This window comes from Aulostomus chinensis, chromosome 17 (genome assembly GCF_037954235.1).
Source record: "Aulostomus chinensis isolate RoL2024-O1b breed Wild chromosome 17, RoL_Achi_v1.0, whole genome shotgun sequence".
NCBI lineage: Eukaryota > Metazoa > Chordata > Actinopteri > Syngnathiformes > Aulostomidae > Aulostomus > Aulostomus chinensis.
The window spans coordinates 27,007,045-27,024,390 of NC_141336.1; the positions used below are offsets into that span (position 1 = coordinate 27,007,045).

Sequence of the window (17,346 nt, forward strand, 5' to 3'; positions counted from 1 at the left end):
GCCATGGACTGGTGACCTGTCCAGGGGGAAGGCTGCTGGGATAGGCTCCACCCCCACCACCCTGAACAGGAGGAGAGGGGGAACATGGAGGGATGGATGGGTGAAGGGATGATGGAGGGGTGGATGGATGATGGATGGATGGATGATGGAGGGATGGATGGATGAATGAATAGATGGATGAATGAATGAATGAATGAATGGTGATGTGAATAGCCTGTCTGACCACAGAGAATCCCTCTCAGCCTCCCACCACGCTTCACTCACAGCCATCAGGCAGACGGTACAAAGTTCCACTGGCCTGGAAAAACATCTATTAGAAATGTAATTTTCACCAGACCCTGTTAATTTGTCTGTAACATTTAAAATGGTAATGACCAAAAGAACAAGATCCTGAATACAAGCGGCCGAAATGAGTTTCCTCCTCAGGGAGGCTGGGCTCTCCCTTAGAGACAGGGTGAGAAGCTCAGTCCTTCATGAGGGACTCAGAGTAGAGCTGCTGCTCCTCCAGGTAGAGGAGTCAGTGGAGGTGGTTCAGGTATCTGGTGAGGACGCCTCCCTCAGGAGTTGTTCCAGACTTGTCTGACTAGGAGGAGGCCTCGGGGCCGACCCAGGACAAACTGGAGGGATTATATCTCTGGGCTGGCCTGGGAACGCCTCAGGATTACCCCAGAAGAGCTGGTGGACGTGGCTGGGAGAGGACAGTCTGGGCTTCCTTGCTGAGGCTGCTGCCCCCACGACCCGGACCCACCGGATAAGAGGAGGACAATGAAATAAGATGAGACATTTAAAATGCGTGTGAATAGTGTGTAGTGAGCCTTGTCTGTAACTGCCGGGAAAAACAATAGTCTATCTATCTATTTATCTATGAAGAGCTCTGGTATCTGAAGCAGTATAAATACCAGCAGATGTGTGTTTGAATCCGATCAGAACTGAAATGTGGGCCAGTACATCTCTTCTCCTAACTTGGCACATGATCAGTCAAAGAGGTTTGCATTTGCTGAGGACATTTCCCCAAAAGAACCTGCAGGGAAGCTGGGACAAGCAAAAATGACAAAATAACTCAAGAACTGGCCAAACTGACAGAGCATGGGGAGACTACCAGCCTAAATAGCACTGCATTCATCGGGAGCGTACGTATCTGTTACACCTCCGACCACCCCAGAGCAGGAGGACGTGGCTTCAGATGAGGGAGTGGCCTTGAACGATCTTTGACCTCCCTTATCCTGTAATAACTGTAGTCAGGTTGCCACCTCCAGGGGGGGCAACAGAATGTCAATAACCATCTACCTGTCAGTGTTGCTGAGCTGTTGTCTACCAGGTGATGGCAGACGCTGTCGTAGCTCCTCATTCACTCTGGGATTAGCTGCAAGACGACATGGGGGACATTAATTAACAATGTACAACAAAAAAGAAGAAGAGAAAACAACCATCAATGACTGACAATGTAATGGAAGCAGATGCAGAACCTTGTTAATGCTGCTGAATCAAGACACACGCAGTCACTGTGTATCAGTATTGGAATGATGTGTGTGCGAAAGAGAGAGAGAGAGGGGGGGAGACAGAAAGAGAGAGAGAGAGAGATCAGACAGGTCAAAGGAGCCAAACAGCTCCTCTTTGACATGATTTGAGGACACCGTCCTTCATTTTGAGGATAGTGTTTGAAAGTTTATCTCCTGGATGGTCAGAGACACTGAACATTCTGCAGTTGTTAAAGTTGGAGATTGAAGGAGGACGAAGGTTTAAATGTGACATGCCTTCGATCAGAGTCTGGCTGGACTGGGTCCAGGTCCAGATGCTGGAGAAACTCTAGCGCAATTGCTCACTTGGAAACTTTTCTCATTGACGTGTGTCCTCTATCTTCGTTTGAGATCTTCTTGTGGACTCAGAGCTAATTGAGCGCGGCGCCGCTTCTTATTATTCATGTACAATTACAGATGTGATAATGTGCTTAAATCCTTCTAAATGACCGTTCATGCCTCGCGCTCGCTTTGAAGTCTCGTCAAAGATGGAAAAATCTGCAGAAAAAAGGGAAAATGCAAAGGCCAATCAGGGGACCAATCTTACTTACCCAATGAGGAGAGGCACGGCCCCTCCCCTGCCTCCCCTCCTGTAATATAAACTAAAGTCCATTAATTTTTTAAGCTGTATTTAATACATTTCGAGCGCTGAGCGCCGAGCAGAAACTTCGCCGTGCCGAGTTTTCCAGCTGACTCCATGAATATTAATGACGGTGTCGGCCTGATTAAATGAGCTTCAGCTCAAATCCAACACAATCCGGCTCTGATCTGCCCCGCCGCGCCGCCGCCGCCACCACTCGCATGAATTTAGATACCAACATTAAGCTGCAGAGAGCTGCAACTTAAAGAACACGCACGCACACACACAATCACACACACAATCACACACACACAGAAACAATAAACAGTGACACTGCAGCAGCAACTCTGATTCATCGATCCGCAAAAGGTGATCAACAATTCAGTTAATCAATGAGAAAATACATAAACAGCTAATTAGGGTGTACACACACGGATAGATAGAGATAAGAAGATGAACGACAGACAGAGAGATAAGAAGATGAAAGACAGACAGAGAGATAAGAAGATGAAAGACAGATAGAGAGATAAGAAGATGAAAGATAGACAGAGAGATAAGAAGATGAAAGACAGAGAGATAAGAAGATGAAAGACAGATAGAGATAAGAAGATGATAGACAGATAGAGATAAGAAGATGAAAGACAGACAGATAGATAAGAAGATGAAAGACAGACAAAGAGATAAGAAGATGAAAGACTGACAGAGAGATAAGTAGATGATAGACAGATAGATAGATGGATAAATGATAGTTAGATAGATGGATGGATGGATTGATAGATAGATGGATGGATGATAGATAGATGGATAGAAAGATAGATGGAAAGATGATGGATGGATAGATAGATAGATGGATAGATGATAGATAGATAGATAGATGACAGTTAGATAGATGGATGATAGATAGATAGATGGATAGATGATGGATGGATAGATAGATAGATGATAGATAGATGGATGGACATATAGATAGATGGATAAAAAGATAGATGGATAGATGATAGATAGATGGATAGATAGATGGATGGATAGATAGATAGATGGATAGATGATAGATAGATAGATATAGATAGATGGATAGATAAATGATGGATGGATAGACAGACAGATAGAAAGATGATAGATGATAGATGGATCGATGATGGATGGATAGACAGATAGATGGATAGATAGATGATAGATAGATAGATGGATAGATGATGGATGGATAGATAGATGATAGATAGATGGATGGACATATAGATAGATGGATAGATAGATGATAGATAGATGGATAGATAGATAGATAGATGATGGATGGACAGATGATGGATGATAGACAGATAGATGATAGATGAAAGATGGATGGATAGATAGATAGATGGATAGATGAAAGATAGATGATGGATGGATAGATAGATGATAGATAGATAGATGATAGATAGATAGATAGATGGATGATAGTTAGATAGATGGATGGATAGATAGATAGATGATGGATGGATAGATAGATGATGGATGGATAGATAGATAGATGGATCGATGATGGATGGATGGATAGAAAGATGGATACATGATGAATGGATAGATAGATACATAGATGATGGATAGATAGATAGATAGATGGATCGATGATAGATAGATAGATAGATGATAGATAGATAGATGATGGATGGAAAGATAGATAGATAGATGGATGGATAAATGATGGATAGATAGATAAGATGGATAGATAGATAGATAGATGATAGATAGATGATAGATAGATAGAAAGATGATATATAGATAGATGATAGATAGATGATATATAGATAGATGATAGATAGATGATAGATAGATAGATGATGGATGGATAGATAGATAGATGGATAGATGATAGATAGATAAATGGATAGATAGATACATGGATGAGAGATAGATGATAGACAGATGATAGATGAATGACAGATAGATGATAGATAGATAGATGGATGATAGATAGATGATAGATAGATAGATGGATGATAGTTAGATAGATGATAGATAGATAGATGATAGATACATAGATAGATAGATAGATGATAGATAGATAGATGGATGATAGTTAGATTGATGATAGATGGAAAGATGGATGATAGATAGATGATAGATAGATAGATGGATGATAGTTAGATAGATGATAGATAGATAGATGATAGATACATAGATAGATAGATAGATGATAGATAGATAGATGATGGATAGATGATAGATAGATGGATGGATAGATAGATAGATAGATAGATGGATGATAGTTAGATAGATGGATAGATAGAAAGATAGATGATAGATAGATAGATGGATGATAGTTAGATAGATGATAGATAGATAGATAGATGATTGATAGATGATAGATAGATGATAGATAGATGATGGATAGATGATAGAAAAATGGATGGATAGATAGATAGGTGATAGATAGATAGATGGCTGATAGATAGATAGATGATAGATAGATAGATGATAGATAGATGATGGATAGATGATAGATAGATGGATGGATAGATAGATAGATAGATGGATAGATTTTGGATCGATTGACAGATAGATAGATAGATAGATGATAGTTAGACAGATGGATGATAGATAGATAGATAGATGATAGATAGATGGATGATAGTTGGATGGATGGATAGATAGATAGATGATAGATAGATGGATAGATGATACATAGATAGATGGATAGATAGATAGATGGATAGATGATGGATGGATAGAGATTGATGGATAGATGATAGATAGATAAATGGATAGATGATCGATAGATAGATGGATGATAGATAGATGAAAGATAGATATATAGATAGATGGATGATAGATTGATGATAGATGGATGAATGGATGATAGATAGATGATAGATAGATAGATGGATGATAGTTAGATAGATGATAGATAGATAGATGATAGATAAATAGATAGATAGATAGATGATAGATAGATAGATGATAGATAGATGATGGATAGATAGATATAGATGATAGATAGATAGATGATAGATAGATAGATGATAGATGGATAGATAGATGATAGATAGATGATGGATAGATGATAGATAGATGGATGGATAGATAGATGGATAGATTTTGGATCGATTGACAGATAGATAGATAGATGATAGTTAGACAGATGGATGGATAGATGGAGAACCCAAAAAATCTAGATAGATAGATAGACAGATGGATACACGATGGATGGATAGATTGATGGATAGATAGATGGATGATAGATAGATGGATGATAGTTTGATAGATAGATGATAGATAGATGATAGATAGATAGATAGATGATAGATAGATGGATAGATGATGGAAGGATAGATAGAAGGATAGATAGATGGATGATAGTTAGATGGATGGATGGAGAGATAGATGAATGATACACAGATGGATGGATAGATAGATAGATGGATAGATGATAGATAGATGATGGATGGGTAGATGGATGGATAGATAGATGATAGATAGATGATAGATAGATGATGGATGGATAGATAGATGATGGATGGATAGATAGATGGATAGATAGATAGATGGATAGATGATAGATAGATAAATGGATAGATGAGAGATAGATAGATGGATAGATAGATACATGGATGATAGATAGATGATAGACAGATGATAGATAGATGAATGACAGATAGATGATAGATAGATAGATGGATGATAGATAGATGATAGATAGATGATGGATAGATGACAGATAGATGGATGGATAGATAGATGATGGATAGATAGATGATAGATCCATAGATAGATAGATAGATGATAGATAGATAGATGATGGATAGATGACAGATAGATGGATGGATAGATAGATAGATAGATAGATACATGGATGATAGTTAGATAGATGATAGATAGATAGATGATAGATAGATAGATGATGGATAGATGATGGATAGATGATAGATAAATGGATGGATAGATAGATAGGTGATAGATAGATAGATGGATGATAGATAGATAGATGGATAGATAGATACATGGATGATAGATAGATGATAGACAGATGATAGATAGGTGAATGACAGATAGATGATAGATAGATAGATGGATGATAGATAGATGATAGATAGATGATAGATGGATAGATGGATGATAGTTAGATAGATGATGGATAGATAGATGATAGATCCATAGATAGATAGATAGATGATAGATAGATAGATGATGGATAGATGACAGATGATAGATAGATGATAGATAGATGATGGATAGATGATAGATAAATGGATGGATAGATAGATAGGTGATAGATAGATAGATGGATGATAGATAGATAGATGATAGATAGATGATGGTTAGATGATAGATAGATAGATGATGGATAGATGATAGATAGATAGATACATGGATTATAGTTAGATAGATGATAGATAGATAGATGATAGATAGATAGATAGATGATAGATAGATGATAGATAGATGATGGATAGATGATAGATAAATGGATGGATAGATAGATAGGTGATAGATAGATAGATGGATGATAGATAGATAGATGATAGATAGATGATGGTTAGATGATAGATAGATAGATGATGGATAGATGATAGATAGATGGATGGATGGATGATAGATAGATGATAGATAGATAGATGGATGATAGTTAGATAGATGATAGATAGATAGATGATAGATACATAGATAGATAGATGATAGATAGATAGATGATAGATAGATGATGGATAGATAGATGATAGATAGATAGATGATAGATAGATAGATAGATGATAGATAGATAGATAGATAGATGGATGATAGATGATAGATAGATAGATAGATAGATAGATGATAGATAGATGATGGATAGATGATAGATAGATGGATGGATAGATAGATGGATAGATTTTGGATCGATTGACAGATAGATAGATAGATGATAGTTAGACAGATGGATGGATAGATGGAGAACCCAAAAAATTTAGATAGATAGATAGATAGATGGATACATGATGGATGGATAGATTGATAGATAGATGATGGATGGATAGATGGAAGGATAGATGGATGGATAGATAGATGGATGGAGAGATAGATGAATGATAGTTAGATCGATGGATGGATACATAGATAGATGGATAGATGATAGATAGATGGATAGATGATAGATAGATAGATGATAGATGGATGGATGATATAGATGGATAGATGGATGGACAGATAGATAGATGGATAGACAGATAGATGGATAGACAGATAGACAGATGGCTAGATAGATAGAGAGATGGATACATAGATGATGGATGGCTAGATAGATGATGGATGGATAGATAGATAGATAGATGGATAGATAGATAGATGATGGATGGATAGATAGATGATGGATGGACACATAGATGGATCGCTGATGGATGGATAGATAGATAGATGGATCGATGATGGATGGATAGATAGATAGATGGATAGACGATGATGGATAGATAGATAGATGATAGGTAGATGGATAGATGATGGATGGATAGATAGATGGATAGATAGATGATAGATAGATAGATAGATGATAGATAGATGGATAGATGATAGATAGATAGATGGATGGATAGATAGATGATAGATAGATGATGGATGGATAGATAGATGATGGATGGATAGATAGATAGATGGATTGATGATGGATGGATAGATAGAGAGATGGATACATGATGAATGGATAGATAGATAGATAGATGATAGTTAGATAGATGGATGGATAGATAGATAATAGTTAGATAGATGGATGATAGATGGATGGATAGATAGATAGATAGATGATAGATAGATGGATAGATAGAGAGATGGATGATAGATGATAGATAGATGATAGATGACAGATAGATAGATGGATGGATAGATAGATGGATGATAGTTAGATAGATGATAGATAGATAGATGATAGATAGATAGATAGATGATAGATAGATGATGGATAGATGATAGATAGATAAATGGATGGATAGATAGACGGATGATAGATAGATGATAGATAGATGATAGATAGATGATGGATAGATGATAGATAGATGGATGGATAGATAGATAGATAGATAGATAGATTGATAGATGGATGATAGATAGATGATAGATAGATAGATGATAGATAGATGATGGATAGATGATAGATAGATGATGGATAGATGATAGATGGATGGATAGATAGATAGATAGATAGATGGATGATAGATAGATAGATCCATAGATGATAGTTAGGTAGATGATAGATAGATAGATAGATAGATAGATAGATAGACATAGATAGAAGATGGATAGATGATAGATAGATGGATGGATAGATAGATAGATAGATGGATAGATGTTGGATGGATTGACAGATAGATAGATAGATGATAGTTAGATAGATGGATGGATAGATAGATAGATGGATATGTGTTGGATGGATTGACAGATAGATAGATAGATGATAGATAGATGATAGTTAGATAGATGGATGGATAGATAGATAGATAGATGGACAGATGTTGGATGGATTGACAGACAGATAAATAGATGATAGTTAGATAGATGGATGGATAGATAGATAGATGGATAGGTGTTGGATGGATTGACAGATAGATAGATAGATGATAGATAGATGATAGTTAGATAGATGGATGGATAGATAGATAGATAGATGGACAGGTGTTGGATGGATTGACAGACAGATAAATAGATGATAGATAGATCGATGGATAGGTTTTGGATGGATTGATAGATAGATAGATAGATGATCGATAGATCGATGGATAGATGGAGAACCCAAAAAATCTGCTTCAGCATCACCTTTCAATCCAGCATTTATTTATTATTGATTGTTTATTTCTGATAGATTTCAGAAGTAACATGAGAAAGTTAAAATAAAAATAATGAAATTTCCGTCAGATTAATTTTTTTTCCACAGAAAGAAAACAACATTTCTGAGGTTTAAAATGACAAACCAGTTTAATCTGACAGAGAAAAGCAGATGTTGATGCATCAAAGTTCACTGCAACCCTGGTACGTGAACCTGGCACACAGCAGAACACCTATATGGACTCAATTTTATAGAGCGCTTTTCTACCTTCGCGGCACTCAAAGCTCTTTACAGTGTCGTCTCATTCACACACACTCACACACTGATGGTGGAGGCTGCCATGCAAGGCGCCAACCTGCTCATCAGGAGCAATTAGGGGTTCAGTATCTTGCTCAAGGACACTTCGACATGGTCACCGGGGTCGGGGATCGAATCAGTGACCCTTTGGTTGCTAGACGGCCACTCTCCCCCTGAGCCATGCCGCCCACAACACCTGACTGTTGATTCTCCCTCTAGGCTCACGCACCCACACAAGCTACTGCAATCTGACCAAACAGACTCGTCTTCAGGCCACCCTGATCTACAACACAAAGACATTGTGTGTGTGTGTGTGTGTGTGTGTGTGTGTGTGTGTGTGTGTGTGTGTGGACCACCCACTCTGCAGATTAAAGACAGTTCACACGACCGTCTCCTCCCTCTCTCGTCATTCATTCACTGCCATTGTCTCCTTCTTCTCATGAATCTACTGAGAGGATAGAATATCTCCAGCGCCCCCTACAGGGTCAGACAGGGTTAGGTACTGGGCAGCGGAGTGAAATCTGACTAAACATGGTTTCTGTTTCATGATGGCATGTTTGATCATAGCCAGATGATGAACATAAGTTCCTGGAGACTCAACACTCTGATCATCAGCATTAATTCACCAGAGCAATGAATCAACCCAGAACACCCTGATCTTCTCTCAGACACACAGACCTGGGGAACCATGTTCCCAGTGTGTCACAATCTCTCACCAATGGGATCATTTGAATTTAAATTTGAGTTATTTTCAGATGCAAACCTTTTATTCACACATTAATTATAAAACCACAACCAGAGGCACTAGCCACAAAGAAAACAGATACATGATTTAATATCAACAAACCAAGGCGGCCCGGTGGAGCAGTGGTCCTCACTGTGGCCCCCCAGCAAGAAGGTTGAGGGTGGAGCCCCGGCTGCAGCACGGGGTCTTTCTGGGTGAGTCTCGGTACTCCCTGTTCCTGCTGGGTTCTCTCTGGTACTCCAGCTTCCTCCACAGTCCAAAGACATCAAGAGGGACCAGGTTAATCCAGACTCTAAATTGACCGTAGGCGTGGCTGGGAGAGCCAATGGTTGTCTGTCTCTATGTGTTGGCCCTGCCATGGACTGGTGACCTGTCCAGGGTGAGGCTGCTGGGATAGGCTCCAGCTCCACCACCCTGAACAGGATAAGAGGGAGAACATGGATGGATGGAACTTCAAGCATGTCAGGTCATCTCTGATGCTGAATGCCGCCAGAATGTTCTTGCATGCCATGATCTTCTGGCATATCAAATCTTGTTTTCCTAACTGGTCACTCAACAGCACATCTCAGCCAAACCAGTAGAAACTTCATATAAAAAACTGAAAATATGAAAATATCTGGGACATAATCTGAAAATATTTTGATAGAAATCCCATCTCCTGCCATCACGGGTTAGGGGTCACATCCTAAAGAAACTAAGAATTTTTAGTATTTTTGTATTCCTGCTCTGTCCCCAAAATTGTTCATGGACTTGCCCCCCATGTGGAGGCTGATACCAGCTAAACACAAGACTGACACATCCATGTAGGCAACTTATTAGACCAAAGGAATCCACTTCCACAATGTCCGTTTGCAAACGTAATCAAACGTGATTTATTTACACTACGACATATTCAAACAATGCATGGTTTCACGAAAATATTAAGTGCAAAACAATGCTACCTGTACAAATTATCCCACAATGATGGAACGACCTGACAGTCAAAACTAGTAGGCAGGCAGACAGATAACCAATTTCCTCCACACACACACACACACACACACACACACACACACACACACACACACACACACACACACACACACAGGTTGAACCACCTACTGGGCAACATGGGTTATGCAACCCTCAGAGGCATAATACTGAAGCATGAAAAATGCAGAATGCACACCAAGAGAAATGTAAACAAACAAGAAATGCAATATCAAATATGGCACTGACAAGGCTAACTAGTTTAGCAAGGAAGCTAATATTTAAACTAGGCTGTCCTAGCTTCCTTTAGCTTGCTCACATATGTCATGCTCGAATGATAATATCAGTCGAGTGTGACAGAGACAACGAGGCACGTCATGGGAAATGGAAACTTCTTAAATTATTTTTTATTTCACAAACTAGTTATCATAAACTTACATTTGAGGCAAACTGCTCAGTTTTAGTATGCAATTGGCTTTTCAGTATCGTACACTACTTCCCTTTCACCCTGGGGTCACTGTGGAGCGACATGAGAGGAGTCGGAGCACCCTCTACTGGATACAAAAGGACATAATTCCTAAGAAAAAAAACCACCATATTAACGAGTTTTACAACTGAAAATGACGTGTTAAATCTGTGTCGATTGGCCAACTTTTGGCTGAATACCAATTTTGCATGATGGCTATAACTGTCAGGCCCTAAAAATGACCAAGATATAATGCCATTTTTTTTTCCAATGGCCCCCAGTCGTTTTAAAAGTGCTCCCATTTTTTAGACCATGGGGACCAAAATTGCTCCAAAAATATTTTCTGAATTTCATACCCTGGTAGCTAGTTGGTGTTATTGTTTGCCATCTTTCTCCATCCAGCCTGTTCACATCCCCGTCTGTGCGTCATTCACTCTCTCCTTTCTCTAGCTCTCTTTATCTCTCAACTTCTCTGTCTTTTGTCCATTATCATCTTTTCTCTGTCCTTTTCCTGTCTCACTCTCCCTCCTTTCACATTCCTCTCTTTTGTCTCTTCTCCATCTTTGACTCCATCCCTGTCTTCTGTCTCTCCCTCCTTTCTCTCTTTATCTGTCTCTCTCTTGCCTTCTGTATATCTGTCTTTCTCCATTATCTGGCTTTGTCTCTGTCCCTGTCCTCCATCTCTCTCCCCCTCCAGCAGGTCAAAGCAGACGTCCGTCCCCACTGATCCTGGATCTGCTCCACCTTCCTGCTGGTAATGAGGGTTTTCATCTCTGCTGTCTCAGATGTGCTTGCTGATGGAGAATTGTTGGGTGGAGGTTCATAGAAGGAGGGAGGTTCTCCACCTGCTCTACTAGGAGGGAGGTTCTCCACCTGCTCTACTAAGAGGGAGGTTCTACACCTGCTCTGCTAGGAGGGAGGTTCTACACCTGCTCTGCTAGGAGGGAGGTTCTACACCTGCTCTCCTAGGATCCTAGGAGGGAGTAAGACACCTGCTCTACTAGGAGGAAGTAAGACACCTGCTCTACTAGGAGGATGGTTCTACACCTGCTCTGCTAGGAGGGAGGTTCTACACCTGCTCTACTAGGAGGGAGTAAGACACCTGCTCTACTAGGAGGAAGGTTCTCCACCTGCTCTACTAGGAGGAAGAAAGACACCTGCTCTACTAGGAGGAAGAAAGACACCTGCTCTACTAGGAGGAAGTAAGACACCTGCTCTACTAGGAGGAAGTAAGACACCTGCTCTACTAGGAGGATGGTTCTACACCTGCTCTGCTAGGAGGGAGGTTCTACACCTGCTCTACTAGGAGGGAGTAAGACACCTGCTCTACTAGGAGGAAGTAAGACACCTGCTCTACTAGGAGGAAGGTTCTCCACCTGCTCTACTAGGAGGAAGTAAGACACCTGCTCTACTAGGAGGAAGTAAGACACCTGCTCTACTAGGAGGGAGGTTCTACACCTGCTCTGCTAGGAGGGAGGTTCTACATCTGCTCTACAAGGAGGGAGGTTCTCCACCTGCTCTACTAGGAGCGAGGTTCCCCACCTGCTCTACTAGGAGGGAGGTTCGACACCTGCTCTACTAGGAGGAAGGTTCTACACCTGCTCTACAAGGAGGGAGGTTCTCTACCTGCTCTACTTGGAGGGAGGTTCGAGACCTGCTCTACAAGGAGGGAGGTTCTCCACCGGCTCTACAAGGAGGGAGGTTCTCCACCTGCTTTACGAGGAGGGAGGTTCTACACCTGCTCTACAAGGAGGGAGGTTCTCCACCGGCTCTACAAGGAGGGAGGTTCTCCACCGGCTCTACAAGGAGGGAGGTTCTCCACCTGCTTTACTAGGAGGGACGTTCTACACCTGCTCTACAAGGAGGGAGGTTCTCCACCGGCTCTACAAGGTGGGAGGTTCTCCACCGGCTCTACAAGGAGGGAGGTTCTCCACCTGCTCTACTAGGAGGGAGGTTCTACACCTGCTCTGCGAGGAGGGAGGTTCTACATCTGCTCTACAAGGAAGGAGGTTCTACACCTGCTCTTCTAGAACAGAGGCAGCAGGGAACATCCACTGTGATTTTGCACTATACAAATAAAATTGACTTGAGTGAGAGGTGCCCTACAGATGCACCACAATTGATCAATCTCTCCTGTCAGTCAAAAGTACCAAGTTCTGGACCACAGAACCACAAAGCACCACAAACAATAAGGGAACATTCCACATATGCCACCATCAAAGCTCATCTCAAAAATGCATGCCAAGAGGGAATATGGAGAGAAGGTGGAGTCCAAATTCCAGCAAGGAGACCTCAGATGCTCATGATGGGCTAAAAACCATTACGGACAACAAAGCCCTGCCACCCCTCCTCAAGTGCCGTAAGTAAGGAGTTGGTGAATAACCTCAACACTTTCTCTGCACGCTTCAACAACTCCCGTGACCATGTGGCCATTGCACCAAGGAGGGAGAGTGGTGGAATAGGAGGGAACAGGAGACCACTTGTTCTCTACAAACACAATGTCATTCATGCAAGTAAACAGCAGGAAGGCTGCAGGACCAGATGAGATAGCTGGGTGGGTTCTCAAAGTCTGCACTGACCAATTAGCACCAGTGTTCACACATGGCTATCAACCTGTCCCTGGCGCAGTCCATCATCTCCATATGCTTTAAAAGGTCTACCATTGTCCCCATACCCAAAAAGCCTTGACCAGCCAGTCAAAACGACCATCGCCCGGTTGCACTCACCTCTGTGGTGATGAAATATTTTGGGAAGCTGGTCAAGTCCCAAATATGCCCCTCGCTGCCCAACGCCCTGGACCCTCTACAATTTGCATACCGGCCCAATAGATCAACTGAGGATGCCATTGCTCACATACCATACACTGTCCTATCACACCTGGGCAAGAGCAGGGGAGGTGCTGAACTATGCAAGACTGTCATTCATTGATTATAGTTCAGCCTCTAATACCATCCTTCCCTCCACCTTCATCATAAAGCTCAGGAGCCTGGAGCTGAACCACACCCTCTGCAGGTGGATCCTGCACCTTTTGACAGAGAGACTTCAGACACAGCTCACCCCCCCCCCCCCCTCAGAACAGGGCCCACTAGGGTTGTGTACTGTCCCTTCTTCTGTACTCCCCGTACACACACCATTGCGCAGCCACCACAGACTCCAACACCATCATTAAGTTTGCTGACGACACCGTGCTGGTAGGCCTAATCCACAACAGCAATGAAACAGCCTACCTGGAGGAGGTGAGGTGCCTGACTCAGTGGTGTCAGAGAAATCTCCACCTCAAAGTTAGCAAGACCAAAGAAATACTGGTGAACTTTGGGAGGAAGCAGACAGAGGACTACATTCACTTATCCATCAATGGGACCCCTGTGGAGAGGGTGGATACATTCATACACCTTGATGTCCAGATCACCGAAGATCTGACATGGTCTACCCACGTGGACACTGTGGTAAAGAAAGCTACCTGTACCATCTCAGGAGGCTGAAGAGATTCAAAGCATCCAAAATAGTCCCGCAGAGCTTCTACTCCAGCACCATTGAGAGCATACTGACTAGGTGCGTTACCACTATGGAAACACCACCATGTAGGACTGTGAGGCTCTGCAGGAAGTGGTGCGTTCAGCTGAACATACCACAACTCCCTAACCTAAGGGACATACCAATAATAATAAATGGAATTTATAACACACTTTATATCAAACAAATGATCTCAAAGTGCTACATTGCAAAGAAGGGTAAAAACAATGTCAAAATAAAAACAGCTAAAACTGGGGCAGAGCAAGGTTGCATATAGGCCTACTGAATTAAAACAAAACAAAAAAATCGAATTTGTGGTCCAGGCAAATTCTTTTCTAAAAAAGACAGGCTTTTAAGCCTTTAGTAGCAGAATGTACCGCAATTAAAATAAATACATCTACATCAAACGGTGCAAGAACAAGACCTACAAAATCCTGAGACCCCAACCACCCAGACTATGGTAAGTTCTCTTTGCTCCGCTCAGGAAGCAGATACTATCCACCCATCTCTCCACCTGTGACATGAATGCTGACCTCATGGAGTCCAAATGCCACAGTGACATCCAGCAGAGTACTGAATAGATAACTTTCAATCCGTCAGAACTGTCAGAGGTCAAACAGCTGAAATACAACCAGTTCAACTGATGAACAGTAATACAACAGGGTGACAGTGCCGTTGCCATAGAAACTGCTTATCATGGCTTCCCATGATCTCCAGCAGGTTTGATCCTCTGTGTTAACATTCAGCCTCTCAGCCGAACAAAGTCCAACTCTAAATATGCCAACACCCTCCAGACACATTTACACAACAGATTACTGAGGACACGCAGTCCAGCATGTTGGATCCTGCTGATGGCTGTCAGAACACACCTGCCTCCAACCAGTCAACATTCACACCTCATGAACTACACAACTGCGTGTTCAGACCTTCTGTATTGAAGGAACCCTGTGTTTACACCTTTTGTGATGAACATTAATATTGTGAGTGAGTAATAAAACCTCTTAGGCTGTTACTCAGATGGTAAAACATGAATATTCGGATGTTTGGGTGGACAGGGGAGAGGAAACTATCTAGAAAAAAGATGTGTGCATGAGAAAAGTAAGATTTGACAAGTGAGATTTGCACATGAATACTGTTGACACATGAGGATGATTTCTTCTTCTGTTCACTTATCGTCCAGCAGTATAAAGAACAACAGCTCCCCCTGGTGAACAAAGTACCTCATTGCACCTCCAAACCTTCATTTTACACGCTTCATCTGGTCTGTTTCATCTAAACTAAACTGCATTCAGTGAAATTGATCAATCTATTAACTTGTTCATCTCACTTGTGAACCTTTCATTTTGGACATTTGAAGCTGATGTGTGTGATTGTGTTTTTTCTGTCTGTACAGTGTTTATGTATATGTTGTGTCGTAATTTACTTTTGTAGGTGTACATGTGTTATTCTCGTTTACCTGTGTATCTGGGTGTTGTAATCAAAATAAAATAATATTACATTTTAAAGCAGGACGCCTTTCACGACAGCCGAGGTCATCTTACATAATGGAGGTAAAATCCTGGTGAGAGCAGTGGATGAGTTGTCTATGTGTGTGTTGAAGTCTCCCATGAGGATAACAGAGGAGCTCACTTCACACAGACGTTAATAATGATAATTGAATTGATGATTAAATGAGGAAAACATTAGGTGGCTTTGCTGCTCTGTAGATAGTCAAAACGATGATGGGTTTAGGACCTATGTCTTTTAAAGCTAGACATCAAAGGAGGATTGGTGTGGAACAATTACATTGTTGACTTTGATGTCATCATGATGGAGCACAGGAAGACTACACCCTCTGCTGGCAGCACAGAGTTAGCACCCATAGGCATGAAGTCAAGCTTCCTGTCAGACATCAGCTCAGAGTTCAACAGACTCATACGAGTGAGGGATCTTATGTTGAACAGAGACAGTTTTAAATAGTTAAATGGCGCATAGTTGGCAGCTACCTGCTCCTGATAATGAGGCACAGAGCAAACCGCAAGTCAACTCTGATGATCCACGTTGGTGAAAGAAGTTTCAAAGGAGTGTAACTCAGCAGTTTGTAGCTCAGGATGAGGATGGCGCAGAGGCGGCGAGCGGAACGTAATTGGCGGTTGTACACGTTGTGTTATTGTTTACCTGTGTACCTGTACATGTTGTGTTATTGTTTACCTGTGTACCTGTACATGTTGTGTTATTGTTTACCTGTACATGTTGTATTATTGTTTACCTGTGTACCTGTACATGTTGTGTTACTGTTTACCTGTGTACCTGTACATATGTTGTTTACCTGTGTACCTGTACATGTTGTGTTATTGTTTACCTGTGTACCTGTACATGTTGTATTATTGTTTACCTGTGTACCTGTACATGTTGTGTTATTGTTTACCTGTGTACATGTCCACCAGAGAATCTTGCAGCTCTTTGCTCATCATCCATGTTGACAGTCTGGCTTCTTCTGATTCTGAACTAGAA

General features: G+C 41.1%; 1 protein-coding gene across 8 annotated transcripts in view; it reads right to left on the bottom strand.

Annotated features, from left to right (window-relative positions):
* mipol1 (mirror-image polydactyly 1) overlaps positions 1 to 17,346 on the bottom strand; it is a 48,467-nt gene that overhangs the window by 19,129 nt on the left and 11,992 nt on the right. For 5 of the 8 annotated variants that reach the window (XM_086181778.1, XM_086181779.1, XM_086181777.1 and 2 more), the window contains exons 2-3: positions 17,261 to 17,340; positions 1,288 to 1,363 (exon numbers count right to left, since the gene is read on the bottom strand). In XM_086181778.1, the coding sequence (XP_086037904.1) occupies positions 1,288 to 1,363; positions 17,261 to 17,306 (122 nt within the window). In that variant the 5' untranslated portion in view covers positions 17,307 to 17,340. The remainder of the gene's footprint in view (positions 1 to 1,287; positions 1,364 to 17,260; positions 17,341 to 17,346) is intronic. The other 3 variants (XM_086181781.1, XM_086181780.1, XM_086181776.1) reach the window with 2 other exon arrangements.